At 38.6% G+C, this 21089-nt stretch overlaps 1 protein-coding gene across 1 annotated transcript in view; it reads left to right on the forward strand.

Moving 5' to 3' along the window:
• ADAM9 (ADAM metallopeptidase domain 9) overlaps positions 1-21089 on the forward strand; it is a 113440-nt gene that overhangs the window by 23724 nt on the left and 68627 nt on the right. Inside the window, exons 8-11 of the mRNA XM_007962242.3 lie at positions 810-881; positions 2254-2423; positions 4803-4884; positions 5677-5810. Of these exons, the coding sequence (XP_007960433.1) occupies positions 810-881; positions 2254-2423; positions 4803-4884; positions 5677-5810 (458 nt within the window). The remainder of the gene's footprint in view (positions 1-809; positions 882-2253; positions 2424-4802; positions 4885-5676; positions 5811-21089) is intronic.

Consider the following 21089-nt stretch of genomic DNA (forward strand, 5'->3'; position numbering starts at 1 on the left):
ATCAGTCATTCCTTGCTCAACTAAAGTCTTAAATTTAAAAGAAAATGGTTTATTGGTGACATCATTAGCCTAAGAGGTGGAAGGGTCAGGAAGTTCTTTAGATTGTCTTTTATTCTTTTATGTATGCATTTTGATTGCTTAAAACTCTACCTTTGTGAAATGCTTGAAAATACTTTTGCATTAAAATAAATAAAGGGAACATTAAGAAGATAATTTGTTTTAAAGTTCTACTAATTTGGAGAAAATGAAGACTTCAGTGCTCTTTCATTATTATTCACTTTACCCTTTTACCGGTTTTTCTTTTATTCCTATCACTACAATGTAACCTTTAAATTTCTTAATTTGAAATGTTGATAAATGTCTAAATGCTTCAATTTTTTGTTCAGAGGAAATATTTGGATTCTTATCTTCATTTTAACAGACACATTTTTATTCTTGGTTTTTTTTTTTTTTTTTTTTTTTTTGAGATGGAGTTTCGCTGTTTCTCCCAGGCTGGAGTGAAGTGGCGGGATCTTGGCTCACTGCAACTTCCGCCTAGCCCCCAGGTTCAAGCGATTCTCCTGACTTAGCCTCCTGAGTAGCTGGGATTATAGGCACCCGCTACCACACCTGGCTAATTTTTGTATTTTTAATAGAGAGAAGGTTTCGTCATGTTGGCTAGGCTGGTCTCGAACTCCTGACCTCAGGTGATCTACCCTCCTGGGCCTCCCAAAGTGCTAGGATTACAGGCCTGAGGTACTGTACCCAGCCTTACATTTCTATTCTCAAACTACTTTGGTGATAATGATTCTCCTTCTTTGCTTTTCCAGTATGACATGATGGGAAGAAATCAGACTGCTGTGAGAGAAGAGATGATTCTCCTGGCAAACTACTTGGATAGTGTAAGTTGTATTTTCTGTCAACCAGGATGATTCTGTCCTATTCTTTCAGTCTCAGAACAGACCTTAAAAATGTCTCATTTTGAGTTCTGATTTTCATAGGGCCTCAATGGCTCAGCCTTTGAGAGGTCTGCTTTCTGGTTTGTTTTGTAACTCTTTTTAATGTTTAAAGGAAAGTACCAGTGTAGAAAGACTTTGAGAAGAGCAAGAGATTTCATATTACCATTTATTATCTTCAGAGTAGCTAGGCTTAGGTGCTTTGGCATTTACGGAAAGATCTTTGAATTCTTGTCGAATGCATCTTATTTTGAATAAGGCTGCCTTCTACCCTGAAAACATGATACGACAATATTTGTGTGTGTGTGTTTGTGTGTGTGTGTGTGTGAGAGAGAGAGAGAGTTTGGTTTGAGATTTTGGAGTTCATCCAGTGGGAGATACTAAAGAATTCGATATATGTTCTTATAAAATAATTTTATCTACAAAGCTGATACGAACACCAAGCGTGATAGTGATGATAATGATGACGATGATGATGATAGCATTCACTTGAGTACTTACAGTGTGCTAGACACTGAGCTAAGTGCTTTACATTTATTAACCCATTTACTCCTTACAGTACCCCTATGAAATTAAGAGTTCCGCAGTCCTTTTTCTGAAACCTCTTTTGTACCTGTGATTAAAATTTCAGATAAAAGTTTAGAAAAACAGTGTGATTCACTCTGTATATAACACCTCTTGGGGTAGCACCTTGTAATCAGACTCATTGATATTTCTGCAGTGAAATATAGGAGTATTTACATTAAATGGGTTAAATGTGGACTGTGAATTGGCTTGCATTATATCAGGGCAAATTTTGGAAACAGTTTTACCAAAAACTTAATTTCCAGAGTTTGTCAGATTTTAGAATAGAAGATAATAAGGATTTTGAATCTCTGTTACTATCATTTTATGGTTGAGGAAACTGAGACTATTGAGAGGTTAAAGTCTTATTGTATTTTTTTTTTTTGAGACGGAGTCTTGCTCTGTTGCCCAGGCTGGAGTCCAGTGGCACAATCTTGGCTCACTGCAACCTCTGCCTCCCGGGTTCAAGCGATTCTCCTGCCTCAGCCTCCCAAGCAGCTGGGATTACAGGCATGCACCACCATGCCCAGCTAATTTTTCCATTTTAGTAGAGACAGGATTTCACCATATTGGCCAGGTTGGTGATCCACCTGCCTTGGCCTCCCAACCGCCCAAAGTCTCATTGTGTTAAAGTAAAGATTGTTTTTTTAGGCAGGGAAGTTTTAATTTAAGTAGCCGTGTTACTTCATGTGGTTAAAAGATTTTTCTCACATTCTTTACTATATTTTATATACTTTTATTTCTCTCTTCCCAGATGTATATTATGTTAAATATTCGAATTGTGCTAGTTGGACTGGAGATTTGGACCAATGGAAACCTGATCAACATAGCTGGGGGTGCTGGTGATGTGCTGGGGAACTTCGTGCAGTGGCGGGAAAAGTTTCTTATCACACGTCGGAGACATGACAGTGCACAGCTAGTTCTGTAAGTATTTTTTTTTTAAACTACTATTAATGAAATGATCAAAATAATAATTTTTGCTTATTTTCTTGCATTGGAATTGTATTCTTTTGAGGTTTTGGGTGTTCATTTAAATGAGGAAAACTTAGCTTGATGTGGCATTATCATGAGACCTCTTCTGTCTTAGATTCCTGTCACCTTTCTCCCATGTCCTCCTTTTTTCTTGGGTTTACTTCCTCATTTGGGTATAGTGTGTTTTCTACTAGTTTTTTGTGAGCAGATATATGGAAAGAAAGCATTTTGACCTCGTGAGTGTATGAAAATATGTTTTCCCAGTTTCGGAACAGAATTTAAAATTTATCTTAATTTGAGTTCTGATTATTCTAGGGCCTAAGTAACTCAGTATTTTCTAGGCATGCTTTGAGTTTCTCTCTTTTTTTTTTTTGAGACAGAATCTCACTCTGTTGGCCAGGCCAGAGTACAGTGGCACGATCTTGGCTCACTGCAGCCTCTGCCTCCTGGGTCGAAGCAATTCTCCTGCCTCAGCCTCCCGACTAGCTGGGATTGTAGGTGCCTGCCCCCACCCCCGGCTAATTTTTGTAGTGTAGTAGAGACAGGGTGTCACCATGTTGACCAGGCTGGTCTTGAACTCCTGACCTCAGGTGATCCACCCATCTCAGCCTCCCACAGTGCTGGGATTATAGGCATGACACTGGGTATAAAATTCTCACCATGAAATCCTTTTTCTTCACGATTTTGAAGGCATTGCTTTTTTATCTTTTTTGTCCCAGCATTACTATTGGGAAGTCTGAAACATTCTGATTGCTGACCTTTTGTATGTGGCCTGTTTTTCCCCTGTCACTGGAAACTTATAGGATCTTTTCTTGGTTCCCAGGTTTCTGAATTTTCCTGATGATGTGTTTTGGTGTGGGTCTTGGTTTTTAGTAAAATCGTATGCTCACACATCCTTGTACCAGTGAGAATACCATCTAGTTCACTAAATACTAAAAGGAGCAGGTGTCAAGCATACTCACTATGCCTTGCCCAACCACACCCACCAAACTATCTTAACCCCCTCTGTTTGTGTGGTCTCCGTCTGTCCTGTTGGAGACATTTCCCAGATACTTGATGATTTTTAGTTGTTTATTTACAGTTGAGAATGGGGTTCTGAAAAGGTTTTTGGAAGCCTTGAGTCCATGAGTGCATTTTGGAAACTGAATTCACTATAGGGTGGTCTGGCTGGAATGTTTCCTTGTCAATCTGCTTGTGTCAGTACTTCTGGTCATCTTCTCCTGGCTGGCCAGATGGCCCAGAGAAGGATTTATCCATTCATTTAAAATATATTTATTGGGTGTATACCCCAGGCACTGGGACATAGCAGTGAACAAAACTGGCAAAAATTCCTGCTCTCATGGAGTCCATGTTCTGGTGGAGGAGATTGGCCATAAATGAGATAAATAAGTACATGTAGTATGTTGACCAGTGATAAGTGGTAAGGAGAAAAATAAAACAGGGAGGGTAGATATAAAAGCATTGGAGGAATGAGGTTGAATTTTGAGGTGACACGGCCTAGCCAGGGAGATGCATTCTGAGTAAAGACCTGAAGGAGGTGAGGGAATGAGTCTGGGTTATATTAATATTAGGGAAGAGAGGTCCAGGCAGAGAGAACAGGTGCTGAGGTACAGGTGTGTAGGGTGTGGCTGGGAATCACAGGGGCCCATCCAGATTTTTTTTTTTTTTAAATTTTGGAGACAGAGTCTGATTCTGTCACCTAGGCTGGCGTGTAGTGGTGCAGTCTTGGCTCACTACAACCTCCGCCTCCCGGGTTCAAGTGATTCTTCTGCCTCAGCCTCCCAATTTGCTGGGATTACAGGTGTGTGCCACCACGGCTGGCTAATTTTCGTATTTGTTTTTTTAGTAGAGATGGGGGTTTCATGATGTTGGCCAGGCTGGTCTCAAACCTCAGGTGATTTGCCCACCTCTGCCTCCCAAAGTACTGGGATTGCAGGCATGAGCCACTACTTCTGGCCCATCCTGACTTTCACGTTCACCCTGGTCACTGCGTGCAGCTGCCCGTGTAAACATATTCATTTCCTTCGTTATCTGTCTCTCCTCACTAAATTGTGTGAATAAATAAACCTAATGTATTTTAGGAGAGGTTTCATCTAGAAGGTAAAAAGAAACAAACTTGTCTCGGTATCCAGAAAGTGTCTTCATTTGTCTGAAAAAATTAATAAGAAGGGGATAAGGCATAATTATATTCTGATTTTAGAATTTTTTTTTTGCCATTTTTCTGCCATGATTTGTAGGTTCTCCTAATCCAGTTGAGATTATTCATAAAATAAAAGCAACATGTCCCTTTTTTCCCCAAGAACATTTTTTAACTTTTACATTTTCATTTAGAAAGAAAGGTTTTGGTGGAACTGCAGGAATGGCGTTTGTGGGAACAGTGTGTTCAAGGAGCCACGCAGGCGGGATTAATGTGGTACGTTGTTCTTGATGTTTAACTTTGGATGTTTGCACTGGGACAATATCTAGCATTTATTGACTGTGTACTCCTCTCCTGGTGCTTAAAACGATATTTTGGGTGTTATGAGGAACACAGTAGAAGTGGCAGATGGGTTCTTTCCCTAGAGACTGGGTCAAGTTTTTAAATATATATTATGTGTTTATTAGCTCTTTTCTTTTTTATTTATTTTATTTTACTTTAAGTTCTGGGATACGTGTGCAGACTGTGCAGGTTTGTTACATAGGTACACATGTGCCATGGTGGTTTACTGCACCTATCAACCCATCATCTAGGTTTTAAGCCCCATATGCATTAGATATTTGCCCTAATGCTCTCCCTCCCCTTGTCCCCCACCTCCTGACAGGCCCCAGTGTGTGATGTTCCCCTCCCTGTGTCCGTGTGTTCTCATTATTCAGCTCCCACTTATGAGTGTAGCTCTTTACTTTTTATGGGTGAGGAAACATGTACTCCATTTTAGATAATTAAATTAGAACCATCAACTTGTTTTCCTGTAAACTACCATGAGTAATCTGTTGGTGCTAAAGTGGTTATCTCTTGCTTGAAGGATCCATGTCCATCATCAGTGTGTGATTCATGTTACTTTCTTACTAGACTGAAATGTATAAAGACTGTTGTTGGATGCTTGATTTATCATATAGGCTGTCAACAGTGTAGTGAATAAATTTCCATTTGTGAAAAAATAATCTGAGCAGCAAAACATTTTCTTTGCGTTCAGAAACCTAATTATTACCTTCCTGTTCTGAACAGTTTGGGCAAATCACTGTGGAGACATTTGCTTCCATTGTTGCTCATGAGTTGGGTCATAATCTTGGAATGAATCACGATGATGGGAGAGATTGTTCCTGTGGAGCAAAGAGCTGCATCATGAATTCAGGAGCATCGTGAGTACTTGGGTTCTTTTTTCTTCTCCTTTATATGGTATTATAGATCCATGTTTCTTACACTGTGAGGGATATTCATGTCTACATTGGGAAATCAGGAAATGTTATTTCTGGTTCGCTGAAATTAATTACATGACACACCAATGATAAGTCTTTTTTATTTTTTCCAGCCTTTTAGATTCAGGGAGTACATGTGGAGGTTTGTTACCTGATGTATTGCTGAAGTCTATTTTTAATTTAATAATTCCAGAGAGCTTTAAGAAGGCAACACTTACATAGACACAAGTATGTAACTACACTCTTCTGTAAACCAATTATAGACTGAAAGTGTGAGAACGTGGCAAAGTTTATATCTGAATTAGAAATTAGGAGGGAGTTTCTGCTAGGTTCAGTGTGGATTAGATTACATTGAAGGACTGCGTAAGAAATTTCTTCACAAACCTCTTTTTGAGAAAGTGCTGCATTGTCACTGTAGGTAGAAGAGATCCTGACATATTTCTATTTACAAACCCTGTTTTATAGAGATAAAGGTGGGAGGCAAGACAGAGAAGAGCAGAGAGAATGGTTAACATTTATTAAGCTCTTTTTGTGTGCAGGCACTGTTGTAGGCTTTTAAAAGGTGTCCACTCACTTAGTACTTATCAGTGAAATGAGGTGCACGTACTTTATCTCCATTGCAGATGAGGAAACTGAGGTCACACATCCAAATTGCTGACTGGGATTCAAAGTCAGGAAGTCAGAGCTTGTGATCTGATCTTAGAACCCTTTCCTGTCCCAGAGCTAAAAAATAATTATAATAGAAGGTCCCGTGGTGGTTGGGCATCAGAAATGTAGATTTCTAATGCAAATTCATTGTAATGCCAGCGAGGCTCCTTCCTGATTTAGAAGGCAGGAGTCCTAAACAGAGACCCGAACCTAACTGTAGTGCATACGTGTGTAGCTGCTGAGCCTGAGTGAAAATTAGATATGAGAGATGGTATCTTTAACAAATACAGGGCGGACACGGTGGCTCATGCGTATGATCTCAGCACTTAGGGAGGATTGCTTGAGACCAGGAGTTCAAGACCAACCTGGGCAACACAGTGAGACCCTGTCTCTAAAAAAAAAAAAAATTAAAAAATTAACTGGGTGTGTTGGTGCGTGCCTGTAGTCCCAGCTACTCAGGAGGTTGAGGCAGGAGGATCACTTGAGCCCAGGAGTTCAAGGCTGCAGTGAGCTATGATTGTGCCACTGCTTTCCAGCCTGGGCAACAGAGCAATACCTTATTTCAAAACAAACAAAGAAACAAACACACATGAAGACTGCACATAGGGAATATCTGTGGCCGCAAGTGTTCATGTCCCGTTCCACCTCCCTCAGGCTCCTGAAGCACTGACAGAGTAATAAAAACTTCTGTCAACCAGCCTTTCAGCTGAAGATCTGAGTGGACAAGACAATTTTAATCACATGCTAGTATAAAGGGAAGCACTCAAGCAGAATTTACAGTTTATGAACAAATACTAGGCTCAAAAATAGATATGGAAGAGTTAAAATAGTACTTACAAGAATTCATGCTTCATAAAAAAAAAAATTAGGTACTTAAGGAAAGTCACATGTTTGTAAAAGATTTCCTGTAGGAGAGGGAAATAAATTTAGGATTTGCTTTGGCCAGCAGTGAAGTTGAGAAAGACGTCAGTTCAGGGAAACAAGAAATGAGTAATGAACAATGAGGTAAGTCAATAGATTAAAATAAAAAAGAAGCATTCAGAGGTAAGGAGGGAATGTTATGAAACAATGCCATAGTGGAATTTAATATGGTATAGGGAGCAATGAAGAGTGGACCCATGCTTTATTCACCAACTTGTGAAACATTGAGCACTGACTACCTGCTAGACTTTGTTCTCGGCACTTGGAATACCTCAGTGAGTTAGATCGACTCACCCTTCAAGGAGTTTACATTTGGGGGGGAAGACAATCTATAAACATAAGAAAATCAATAATAGAGAGTGTTAGAAGGCGATAAGTGCTATGGGAAATAAAATAGAGCAGAATGTGGAGGATTGGGAGGGCTGAGGGTAGTGAAACAACAGAACAGGCCTCAGTATGACAAAACTGGATGTTAGTAACAGAAACCTGAGTGACTTGGTATTTAAAACCACTCCCCTAAAGTAAACCCTGTGTCAAACAGACTTATAATTAAAATATTTTGAGGAGAATGGTATTTTGAATATTATATTTAAAACTTAGTGCATATTGACATTTAAATATGAAGATAACATAATCTCAAATTTAAGGTATCCATCATTTTCCCCAAGGGAAGAGCCAAAAAAGTATTGTTGTTGTTGTTTGTTTGGTTGATTTGAATGTGTATAAACTTGCTAGGGATACAGTAGATAGAAAGGGAGTGAACTGTTTGTTACTGGATCTTGGAGAGTCTCTGTAGCTACAGGGGAGACTGACCCCATAGGAGTTGAGGTAGAGGGACACTGATAACATGAGGACACTGATAACATGAGGTAGAGGGACACTGATAACACTGATAATAGAGAGGATTCCAGGGGAATTATTCAGCCTTATTCTCCCAGTGACTTCTTATCTCTTGAATAGAAGTGGCCAAAGTGAGTACCTATGTCTTGTCCAGCTTAGTGGAAAAGCTTTTGGTTTTTCACTGTGGAGTATGATGTTGGCTGTGGGCTTTTCATATATGGCCTTTATTATGTTGAAGTGATTTCCCTCTTCCTAGTTTGTTGAGATTTTTTGTTGTGAAAGAATGTTGAGTTTTATCAAATGCCTTTTTGTCACCTGTTGAGATGATTATGTGACTTTGATCCTTGATTCTGTTAACGTGGTGTTAATACATTTTTGTGTGTTGAACCATCCTTGTATCGCAGATATAAATCTCACTTAGTTGGAGGGCCTAATGTTTCTGATGTGTTATTGAGTTCTATTTGCTAGTATTTGTTTCGAGGATTTTTACATTTATGTTGCCAGGGATATTGACTTACAATTTTCTTTTCTGGTTGTCTCTTGTCTGACTTTGATATTAGGGTGATTCTGGGCTCATAAAATGAGTTTGGAAGTGTTCCTTCCTCTTCAATATTTTGAGAAGACTTTTTTTTTTTTTTTTTTTTTTTTTTTTAGCAGTTTTAGGTTTGGAGAATAATCAAGAGGAAAGTAGAAAGACTCCTCTCATACACTTTCTGTCCCCACACTTTCATAGTCTCCCCATTTCAACATCCCTAAACAGAGGGGTATGATTGTTAAAACTGACGAACCTACATCGACACATGTTGACTTCTCAAAGTCCATACTTTATGGTTCACTCTTGGCGTTGTGCATTCTATGGGTATGGACAAGTGTATGATGATAAGTATCCCTCATTATGGTATCATACGGAATATATCCATCGCCCTGAAAAATCCTCTGTGCTCCACCTGGTCATCTCTCCCTACCCCTCCAACCCTTGGCAACTGCTAGTCTTTTTACTGTCTCCGTAGTTTTGTGTTTTCCAGAATATCATATATTTAGAATCATGCAGTATGTTGCCGTTTTACATTGGCTTCTTTCACTTAGCAATAGCATTTAAGGTTCCTCTGTGTCTTTTCATGTCTTGATAGCTCATTTATTTGTAGTGCTGAATAATATCCCATTATTTGGATGTACCACAATTTGACCATTTACCTACCGAAGGACATGTTGGTTGCTTCTAAGCTTTGGCAATTATGAAAAAAGCTGCTGTAAGTGTCTGCGTGCAGGGTTTTGTGTGACCATGTTTTCAGCTCCTTTGGGTAAATACCAAGGGATGTGATTGCTGGATCATATGTTAAGAGAGTATGTTTGGTTTTGTAAGAAACTGCCAAATTGTCTTCCAAAGTAGCTGTACTACTTTGTATTCCCACCAACAGTGAATGAGAATTGCTGTTGCTCTACATCTTTGTCAGAATTTGGTGTTGTCAATGTTTTGGATTTTGGCCATTCCTATAGTCATGTAGTGGTATCTCATTGTTTCAATTTACATTTCCCTGATGACATAGGATGTAGATGATCTTTTTGTGTGTTTATTTGCCTTCTGTATATCTTCTTTGTGGCATCTGTGAAGGTCTTTGGCCCATTGTTTAATTAGATTGTTTCTTGTCTTATTTTTTAGTTTTAAGAGTTCTTTGCATACTTTGCATAAGAGTCTTTTATCAAATACGTCTTTTACAAATATTTTCTACTAGTCTGTAGCTTATCTTCTCACTCTTTTAATATTGTCTTTCACTGAGCATACATTTAATATTTTATTTTATTTTTGGGACAGAGTCTCCCTCTGTCCCCCAGGCTGGAGTGCAGTGGCCAGATCTCAGCTCACTGCAAGCTCCGCCTCCCGGGTTTACGCCGTTCTCCTGCCTCAGCCTCCCGAGTAGCTGGGATTACAGGCGCCCGCCACCTCGCCCGGCTAGTTTTTTGTATATTTTCAGTAGAGACGGGGTTTCACTGTGTTAGCCAGGATGGTCTCGATCTCCTGACCTCGTGATCTGCCCGCCTCGGCCTCCCAAAGTGCTGGGATTACAGGCTTGAGCCACCGCGCCCGGCCCATTTAGTATTTTAATTCTTTCATGGACGATGCCTTTTGTGTTGTATCTAAAAAGTAATTACCATATCCAAGATGATCTAGTTTTTCTCCTATGTTATTTCCCAGGAATTTTAGAGTTTTGAATTTTACACTTAGATCTTTGATCCACTTGGAGTTAATTGTGGAGGATGTAAGATCTGTGTCTAGATTTATTTATTTATTTTTTGCATACGAATATCTAGTTGTACCAGCACCATTTGTTGAAAAAACTATCTTTTATGTCTTTTGTCAGAGATCAGTTAGCTGTATTTGTGTGGGACTCTTTCTGGGCTCTCTGTCTTGTTCTATTTGTCTTTTGTTTTACCAGTAACATAGTCTTGAAGCTTGTGCATGCATCATGTAGTTCTCGTGCCATGGTTTTCAGTTCCATCCGGCCATTTAAGGTCCTCTCTACACTGTTTATTCTAGTTAGCCATTTGTCTAATCTTTTTTCAAAGTTTTTAGCTTCCTTGCGATGGGTTTGAATATCCTCCTTTAGCTCAGAGAAATTTGTTATTACTGACCTTCTGAAGCCTATTTCTGTCAGCTCCTCAAAGTCATTCTCTGTCCAGCTTTGTTCTGTTGCTGTGAGGAGCTGCAGTGCTTTGGAGGAGAAGAAGCACTCTGATTTTTAGAATTTTCAGCTTTTCTGCTCTGGTTTCTCCCCATCTTTGTGGTTTTATCTACCTTTGGTCTTTGATGCTGGTGACCTACAGATGGGGTTTTGGTGTGGATGTCCTTTTTGTTGATGTTGATGCTATTCCTTTCTGTTTGCTAGTTTTCATTCTGAGAGTCAGGTCCCTCAGCTGCAGGTCTGTTGGAGTTTGCTGGAGGTCCACTCCAGACTCTGTTTGCCTGGCTATTGCCAGTGGAGGCTGCAGAACAGCAAATATTACAGAAGAGAAAATATTGCTGCCTGATCCTTCCTCTGGAAGCTTCATCCCAGAGGGGCACCCTCCTGTATGAAGTGTCAGTCGGCCCCTACTGGGAGGTGTCTCCCGGTTAGGCTACATGGGGTTCAGGGACCCACTTGAGGAGGCAGTCTGTCTGTTCTCAGAGCTCAAACACTGTGTTGGGAGAACCACTGCTCTCTTCAGAGCTGTCAGACAGGGACATTTAAGTCTGCAGAAGATTCTATTGCCTTTTGTTCACCTATGCCCTGTCCCCAGAGGTGGGGTCTACAGAGGCAGCAGGCCTTGCAGAGCTGTGGTGGGCTTCGCCCAGTTCGAGCTTCCTTGGCTGCTTTGTTTACCTAGTGAAGCCTCAGCAATGGCAGATGCTCCTCCCCCTGCCAGGCTGCTGCCTTGCAGGTCGCAGGTCAATCTCAGACTGCGGTGCTAGCAGTGAGCAAGGCTCTGTGGGCGTAGGACCCCCCGAGCTAGGCACGGGATATAATCTCCTGGTGTGCCATTTGCTAAGACCGTTGGAAAAGCACAGTGTTTGGGTGGAATTGTCCCGATTTTCCAGGTACAGTCTGTCACGGCTTCCCTTGGCTAGGAAAGGGAAATCCCTCGACCTCTTGCGCTTCCTGGGTGAGGCGATGCCCTGCCCTGCTTCAGCTCACCCTCTGTGGGCTGCACCCACTGTCCAACCAGTTCCAGTGAGATGAACCAGGTACCTCAGTTGGAAATGCAGAAATCACCATCTTCTGCGTCTGTCACACTGGGAGCTGCAGACCAGAGCGGTTCCTATTTGGCCGTCTTGGAATGGCAACACAGTCTTGATTACTGTAGCTTTAGAGTAAGTCTTGAAGTCAGGTACCACCAGTCCTCCAACTTTGTTCTTCTTTTTTACTATTATATTGGCTATTCTGGGTCTTTTGTCACCCCATGTAAACTTTAAAGTCAGTTTTATATATATTCACAAACTAATTTGCTGGGATTTTGATTAGGATTGCATTGAATGTATAGATCAAGTTGGGGAACCGATATCTTGACAATACTGAGTCTGCCTGTATGTAAGCATGAAATATCTCTCTGTTTATTTAGTTCTTTGATTCTTTCATTAGATAGTGTTATAGTTTCCCCATAGAGATCTTATACATATTTTGTTAGATTTATACCTAACTCTCATTTTTGGGGGTCCTAATGTACCTGATATTATGTTTTTAATTTCAAATTCTACTTGTTCATTGCTGGCATATAGGAAAGCAATTGACTTTTGTGTACTAACCCTGTATCCTATAACCTTTCTGTAATTGCTTTTTAGTTCCAGGAGTCTTTTTCAATTCTTTTTGATTTTATATATAGATGATCATATTATCTCTGTACAAAGACAGTTTTTCTTTCTTTCCAGTCATATACCTTTTACTTCCTTTTCTTTTCTCACTGCAGTAGCTAGGACTACCAATAATCTGATTCTGCTTTACCTTCCTCATATTTTTTTTTTTAGTGTTGACAGTGTATTTATTTTTATTTTTAATAGTTATGCTTCTAAAACATATATTTAAATTTTATTTTTAATCCAAATTGAAAATATATTTTATAATTATATCACTTAATATATTTATATTTACTGTAATTACTAATACATTTAATCAAATCTAAATGCCGTTGATTATAAGGTATAGCACTTTTTACATACCACTGAGAATGAAATATGGTGTCAATGAAATTAATACTTCAATTGTAATCTGAAATGAATCTTAGTCTCAAAGTTATTTAAATATGAAAAGAATGTTTTAGAATCAATTAAATATAGCATTTGGGTTTAAATCTACCATCTTATGTCTTTCCTTTATTTGTCTTCTTTTATGGTTTTATTAAACCATAAAATAAGTTTTATTAAAACTTATTTTATAAAATGGTTTTATTAAACCATTAAGTCTTCGGTCTTAAATATTTAAGTTGATGGATGTTCCAATTGCCCTGATTTGGTCTTTACACATTGTATGAATGGATCAAGTAATTACATGTATCCTGAGAATATATACATCTACTGTGTATCAGTTAAAAACGGGACGACAACAACAACAACAACAAAATCTTCTGTGTTATTTCTTTTGGGTTGATAGAGTGTTTTTACTTTTATTTTCACTTTGTAGAAATGGGGTCTTGTTATGTTGTCCAGGCTGGTTTTGAACTCCTAGGCCTAAGCAATCCTCCCACCTTAACCTCCTGATGTGCTGGGATTACAGGCATGAGCCACTGTGCACTGCCAGATAGTGATTTTAGCATATACTGTTTTCCTTCTAGACATATTTCTAGAATGGAAATTATACAGTCTTTTATTTTTTTTTAAAGTTACCCTAGAAATTGTTACATATGTTCTTGATTTATCTTGTCTACCATTAAATCTTATCCTTCCCCACACAGTTCAAAGACTATATAGTGCTTTAACTCCGTTCATCACTTTCTTGACTCATATAGCTGTGTGCCAGGAAGATGCTAGTGATTGTTGAATGAAAATTGTTTATCATTATTCATTTAGATTTTGACCACTGCCCTTGCTCTTTGGTCCTCTTGCATCTCTGACCTTCCATTTGGTGTCCATTTTTAGGTCTGATCAAAGAACCAGTTTTGACTTTCCTTTAGTGTGTGTTTAGTAGTAGTATATCTCTTAGTTTTTGTTTTTCTCTTCAGGGTGTCTTTATTTCTCTCTCTTTTTTGAGGATATTTTTGTTGAATATAGAATCATCATCAGTTATTCTTTTTTCATCATATTGGGATTTTTCCATTGTCTTTTGCCTTCCATGTTGTTGAGATGTCAGATGTCAGACCATTATTCCATTGAAGTGAGTCTCTCTATTTACCTATGGCTGTTTTCACAATTTTATCTTTAAACGTTTTTTTGAAATTTCATTATCATGTTCCTGTTGTAGAAAGAAAAAAAAAATAGCATGCATACATACATATGTAATGTATATATAACACATTTACACATATATGTCTTCATATCCTGCTTAGAAATTTTTTAGTGTTTTAAAGTTTGTGGCTTGATATTTTTCATCAGTCAGAAAATTCTCAGTCATGTCTTTACATATTGCTTCTTTACATATTGCCTGTGTACACAGGGTGTCTGCACATTTGCTGTGTCTCTTATGCCTCTGTGATTCTAGTGAACTGTGTGTTAGACTTCACTATGTCTCCTTTGTCTCTTATTTTTTAAAATATATGTTTCCTATCTTTTTGTGTGTTTTTTTTTTCTTCTGGGTAATTTCTTCTGATATCTTTCAGCTCACTGATTTCTGCCTTCATATGTATTTTGTCTGTTGTTAAACTTATCCATTGAGTTATTAATTTTGCTTATTTCATTTGTCAAATTTCTGTCAGGTTCTTTTTCGAATCTGATATTAGTTTTGTAGATTTTAGTATCCCGTCCAAATTTTCATGCTTGTCACTTTTGCCCCTGATCATAGTAAGCATAAATGTTTTATGGCTATCATTTGATAATCCTAGAACTAGAATTAGGAGTCTTTATTGGACTTTATCTGCTCAGTTTTTTCTTTCTTGTAGTGTATTGTGGCTTCATGTGGTATTTTATATTGTGTAGCCATTATATTTAAAATTTTTTTAAAGAATAATTTCTAGGCCGTGCGCGGTGGCTCATGCCTGTAATCCCAGCACTTTGGGAGGCTGAGGCAGGCAGATAACGAGGTCAGGAGATCGAGACCATCCTGGGTAACACGTGAAACCCCATCTCTACTAAAAATACAAAAAAAATTAGCCGGGCTTGGTGGCGGGCGCCTGTAGTCCCAGCTACTCAGGAGGCTGAGGCAGGAGAATGGCGTGAACCCGGGAGGTGGAACTTGCAGTGAGCTGAGATCGTGCCACTGCATTCCAGCCTGGGTGACAGAGCAAGACTCCGTCTCAAAAAAAAAAAAAAAAAAAAAAAAATTTTGAACTAGGATGAGGTTATGCTAGGTAATTTTTTTTTCTTTTATTTTTCCTCAGATTCCTTTTTACTACCAAGGTGATATTAAACTTTCTTTTTTTGAGGGCAGATTTCCTACCCTCTACTTGGCAGGCTATTTGATAAATATTAATTTTCTATCATTTTGTTTGGCTTCTTCTTTTTTTAGATGCCAGTGATGATGTAGATGTTTCATTTTTTTCCCCTCAGATAACTCAGTCTTTGGGTTCCAGTTCTATTTAATAAAATGCATAATCTACCCTTGTAATAAGATTTTTTGTTATTATTTGTGATATTTTGGGGACAGTGGTATTCTCATGCGTTGCTCTTAGATTCTGGAAAGTGTGAGTTGCTCTTCCTGGAAGGTGCCTTTCTAGAGAATTGACTTTCTTGACTCTGCCCCTCAATGTCACCTCCGTCAGCAAGTTTTCCATAATCAGGTGTTTTTTTTCTTAATCTAATTCAGTACCAGCACTTAGAATCTTCTCTTAAGACTTCCTAATCCTAGGCTGTGGGAATCAGCATAGTAATAGTGGAAATGTGTTCTGGGAATTTTCAGAGTACTCAAAGAAATAATGTTTTAAATGATAGTTGAAATTTTTTCTTTGTCATTTCCAGGTAAAACATTTTCATTATTGTCAATCTCCTTTTGAAGCCATTTTGGGAAAATCACCTAGATGTGAGAAAAGAGAGGAGGAGAGGCTATAAATCATTAATATTGTGGAGTCTAGAGGTGATAGAGAGTAGAAATACTTGAGTTGCTCTTCAAGCCACGTTATCAGGTGAAAGATCACTCTTTTTGTTGCTGTAGGTGCCAGGCAGGGATGGCTAGTGAAAGGGCATCTTCACTGTGGCCTCCAAAGCATTTTAAGGTCTCACCGACGGCCAACACAGGGGGATGTTGTTACTATCTCCATCTGTTAAAAAGCACCAGAAATGTCTATGATTTTGTTATGCTTTTTAGTTCTATAGTCAATTCATTGTGGGTGAAACTTTTTTTGGGGTAGATTGCTGAAGGATCAAGCATTTGAAACACTGCTTACGAGAAAATATCTTTCAATTATGAAATAATGAGCATATTTAAAAAACAACTTGTTTAAAGGTGATAGACTTTATGTAGGTTAAAATTAGGGACGAAAATATAGGACTGTACATATGCCTGCACAAGTTCTATGGCCATTGTCTAATTAAATATATATAATTTAGAAATATATATTTATGTAGCATATATATTAAATATATATTTAAGTGTGTGTATGTGTGTTTTTTTTTGTTTTTTGTTTTTTGTTTTTTTTGGAGACAGGGTCTCGCCCTGTTGCCCGGGCTGCAGAGCAGTGGCATGATCATAGCTCACTGCAGCCTTAAACTCCTCCCACCCCAGCCTCCTGAGTAGCTGGGACTACAGGTGTGCACCACCATGCCCAGTTTATTTTTTGTAGAGACAGGGTCTCACTGTGTTGCCCAGGTGACCTCGAACTCCTGGGCTCAAGTGATCCTCTTGCCTTAGCTTCCCAAAGTGTTGGGATTACATTATTAAATATATTCCTACAAAAAACATTATTGCATGTATACCATGTAGCAGGCACTGTACTTACCACATAAAGATTAACAGTACAAAATAAAAAAGTTACAAGCCTCTGTTTAAACTGCGGTCTCCTTTGTTTATCAAATAATTACTATATACTGCTTTGACATTTTTACTTGATGTCTAGGCTCAAACTCCTGTGGTCCGTCCTAAAGTCATCCTAAAATCTGATCTACCTGTAGTCTTCCCCATGTGAATTAATGGTAACTCCTTCCTTCTGGTATCCCAGGACAGCAGCCTGGGAGTCATTCTTGATTTCTCTTTTTTCTCACTCTTCATCTTAATGGCTGTTCCTTTAAAACAGAAGCAATTCAACCACTTCTTACAGCTCCCACTGTTATAATTTTGGTCCATCATCATCTGTTTAGTAGATTTCTCTAAGGGCCTTCTTTGTAGTCTTCCTCCTTAGTAGAACAGGTATGGTGATCCTATTAAAACATTAGTCAAATCATGTTACTCCTGCTCAACACTTTCCATGGTCTTCCCGTTCTAACTTCCCTATTTGACTTACAGTAGAAAGCCACATTCCTACAATGGCCTATTCCCGTCTTTGCTGACTGTGTCTCTCATGACTCATTTCCTCACTGACTCAGTCTGCCAGGAAAGCTTCTACCTCAGAGTTTTTGCATTTGCTATTCCTTCTCTCTATAATGTTTTTCTCCCGGATACACAGTTTTGATTGAACTCTCACGGGTTTGAGATGCCTGTCCTGACTACCCTTTTAAAATCACAAGCATCCCTTCCTCTGCGGAGCTCATCACACCCACACTCCCTCACCCTTTTTCCCCATAGCACTTATTACCTTGTAATATGCTACCTAATTTATTATATAAGTAAATCACTGAATCATAATCATAACCTTTACAGAGGCAGGGATTTTTATCTGCTATTTCACAGTTTCATCCCTTGTACCAAGAAGAATGCCTTGTACATAATAGATATTCAGTAAATATTTGTTGAATGAATGGTTGATTGATATTGCATAAAAGGACTCCTCCTTACAATATTCTTAGTAGCAAGAAAAAGAATAAGGAAGATAAGTCTTTCTGTTCTTGTTAAAAGCCTTGTGCTAAATCTTTTCTTTCCATGAGTCAGAATTTTGCCTTTGCCTATTCTTTTGTCTCAAACCATTGATAGTTTATGTTCTTTCTTTTTTCTTTCTCTGCCAGCGAGTCTTTTAAAATCCTTCCACATCCCACATCTATAGACTTTTTTTTTTTTTTTTTTTTTTTGGTCAAACAGCAGTTAACAGTACCAAAATGTTTTAGGCAGACTGCATTCCAATCCAAGAGGCAGGAGTCAGTACTATCAACTTTTCTGCAAACCAGTTAGCAAAGAAGAGTTTAGCATGACTGCTCAGGGCAAAAAATATGTTTCTTAGAGTTCCTTGGATGTACAAAAGACCCAGCCATAGATAGAGCTGCTTCTTCATTAACTAGAATGCAACATAACTTTCATTCCTGCTGCTACTTCTGGTACCATTGCTCAAACTGATGAAAAAGACATTCAGGGTACCAAATTCCCCTGAAAAAATACAAATGTATATAAGATATAAATTTTATTGTATTTAAGGTGTACAACATGTGTTGATATAAATATAGATGGTGAAATGGTTAGTCAAGCAGATTAACACGTCCATCATTCTGCATTGTTGCCCATTTTTTGTGTGTGTGGCAAAAAGCACCTAAAATCTCCTCTTTTAGCAAAAATCTTGAATGTAATACAATATTATTATCTATAGTCCTCATGCTGTACCTGAGATATCTAGACTTGTTTGTCCTACATATCTGCTAGTTTGTATCAGACTTAGATGTCCCATTTCCTCCACCTCCACCATAATCAGTGTTTTATTTTCTGTCTCTGGGTTTTTGACTTCTTTTTTTAGATTCGAAAATAAGTGAGATCATGCAACATTTTTCTTTTTGTGTCTGGCTTGCTTCATGTAGCATAACATCCTCCAGGTTCCTCCATGTTGTGGTAAATGTCAGGATCTCCTTTTATAAGGGTGAATAATAATCAGTCTTATATGTGCCACAGTTTGTCCATTCAGCTGTTGACAGACACTTTGTTTGTTTCCATATCTTGGCTAATACTGCACTGAAAATGGGAGAATGAGGTGGTGTTTTCATTTTCTTTGGGTGTGTACCCAAAAGTGAGATTGCTGGGTCATATGATGGCTCTGTTTTTAATTTCTTTAGGGAACTCCTATTGTTTTCCACAGTGGCTGCACCAATCTACATTCCCACCAACAGTGCTCAAGGATTCCCTTTTTTCTGTACTCTTCACTTGTCACCTCTTTTATTTATTTATTTGAGATGGAGTCTCTCTGTTGCCCAAGCTTGAGTGCAGTGGTATGATCTCGGCCCACTACAACCTCTGTCTCCCAGGTTCAAGCAGTTCTCCTGCCTCAGCTTCCCAAGTAGCTGAGATTACAGGTGTGCACCACCACACCTGGCTAATTTTTGTATTTTAGTAGAGATGGGGTTTCACCACATTGGCCAGGCTGGTCTCAAACTCCTGACCTCAAGTGATCTGCCCGCCTCGGGCTCCCAAAGTGCTGGGATTACAGGGGTGAGCCACCATGCCTGGCCATTTTTGATGGTAGTCATCCTAATAAGGGCGAGGTGATATTTCATTGTGGTTTTGATTTGCACTTCTTTGATGATTAATGATATTGAGCATCTTTTCATACACTTGTTGGCCATTTTTATGTCATCTTTGGAGAAATGTCTATTTAAGTCTTTTGTTCATTTAAAAAATGGAGTTACTTGTTTTTCTACTATGGAGTTGTGTGAGTTTTAAAAAATGTAGTTTGGATATGAGATACATGGTTATAAGATACACCTTAACATGGTTTGCAGAGATTTTCTCCCAATCTGCAGACTTTTCATTTCGTTGGTTATCTTTGCTGTGCAGAGCTTTTCAGTTTGATAGCTATAGTAATCAAAACGGTATGGTAGTGGTATAAAAACAGACATGTAGACCAATGGAACAGAATAGAGAGCCCAGAAACAAATCCAAATGTGTAGTCAATTAATTTTTGACAAGGGAGGATACAATGGAGAAAAGATAGTTGCCTTCAATAAATGGTTCTGGGGTAACTGGATTTCTACATGCAAAAGAATGCAATTGGACCCTTTTCTTACACCATACACAAAAATCAACTCAAAATGGATAAAATACCTAAATGTAAGACTTGAAACCATAAAACTTTCTAAGAAGAAAACATTGAGGAAAAGCTCCTTGACATTGGCCTTAACAATGATTTTTTGGATATCACACCAAAAAACTCAGGCTACAAAAGTAAAAATAAAATAGAATTTTAATGTGACATGGATTCCTCAAAGATATAGGTGGTGTATAGGTCTATTTTCCACTAGTTTTCAAAGGTAAAAGCAGCCAGTGGGACTATCTGAAAGTAAAGTATTTTATAGTTATTGAGTAAAACAGTAGCTAAAAAGAAAATCCCAGGTAGGACATATCAAAATTGCATTTGTATAAATCTCACATAGCTTAAGTTGGACATTTCTTAAAGGCCAACTAACCTTCAAAGTACTAACCATGGTTCCCAGGAATTATCATAAAAGTTATTATATGTAAAGCTCAAACTGAAAACTTGTCATATAGGAGTAGCTGAAATTCTATACTGCGCAGTCTGCCTCTTGATGGCTAGTGTGTATCTGAACTGGAGTTTCCCATTCGCATTATTTTTGCAGAGCTCCTTAATAAGTGGTAATGGGCATGGGTGAACAGAAAAATGTTATCCTTCAGAGTAGAAAAAAGACTGGAGACAACGTACAGCTACCTTCCAATATTTGAAGAACCTTTACTGTGTTAGATAAATAAAACTTTATTTTTCATAGGACTAAATAATTTTTTTTTTTTTTTTTTTTTTTTTTTTTGAGATGGAGTCTTTCTCTGTCGCCCGGGCTGGAGTGCAGTGACCGGATCTCGGCTCACTGCAAGCTCCGCCTCCCGGGTTCACGCCATTCTCCTGCCTCAGCCTCCCGAGTAGCTGGGACTACAGGCGCCCGTCACCTCGCCTGGCTAGTTTTTTGTATTTTTTAGTAGAGACGGGGTTTCACCGTGTTAGCCAGGATGGTCTCGATCTCCTGACCTCGTGATCCACCCGTCTCGGCCTCCCAAAGTGCTGGGATTACAGGCTTGAGCCACCGCGCCCGGCCTGGACTAAATAATTTTTAAAGTCTCTTCTGATGCTGAGAATTATCATTTTGTATTTCAATGTAAGTGATATATTGGAAGTACAATA

The sequence above is a fragment of the Chlorocebus sabaeus genome, chromosome 8 (assembly GCF_047675955.1).
Source record: "Chlorocebus sabaeus isolate Y175 chromosome 8, mChlSab1.0.hap1, whole genome shotgun sequence".
Lineage (NCBI taxonomy): Eukaryota > Metazoa > Chordata > Mammalia > Primates > Cercopithecidae > Chlorocebus > Chlorocebus sabaeus.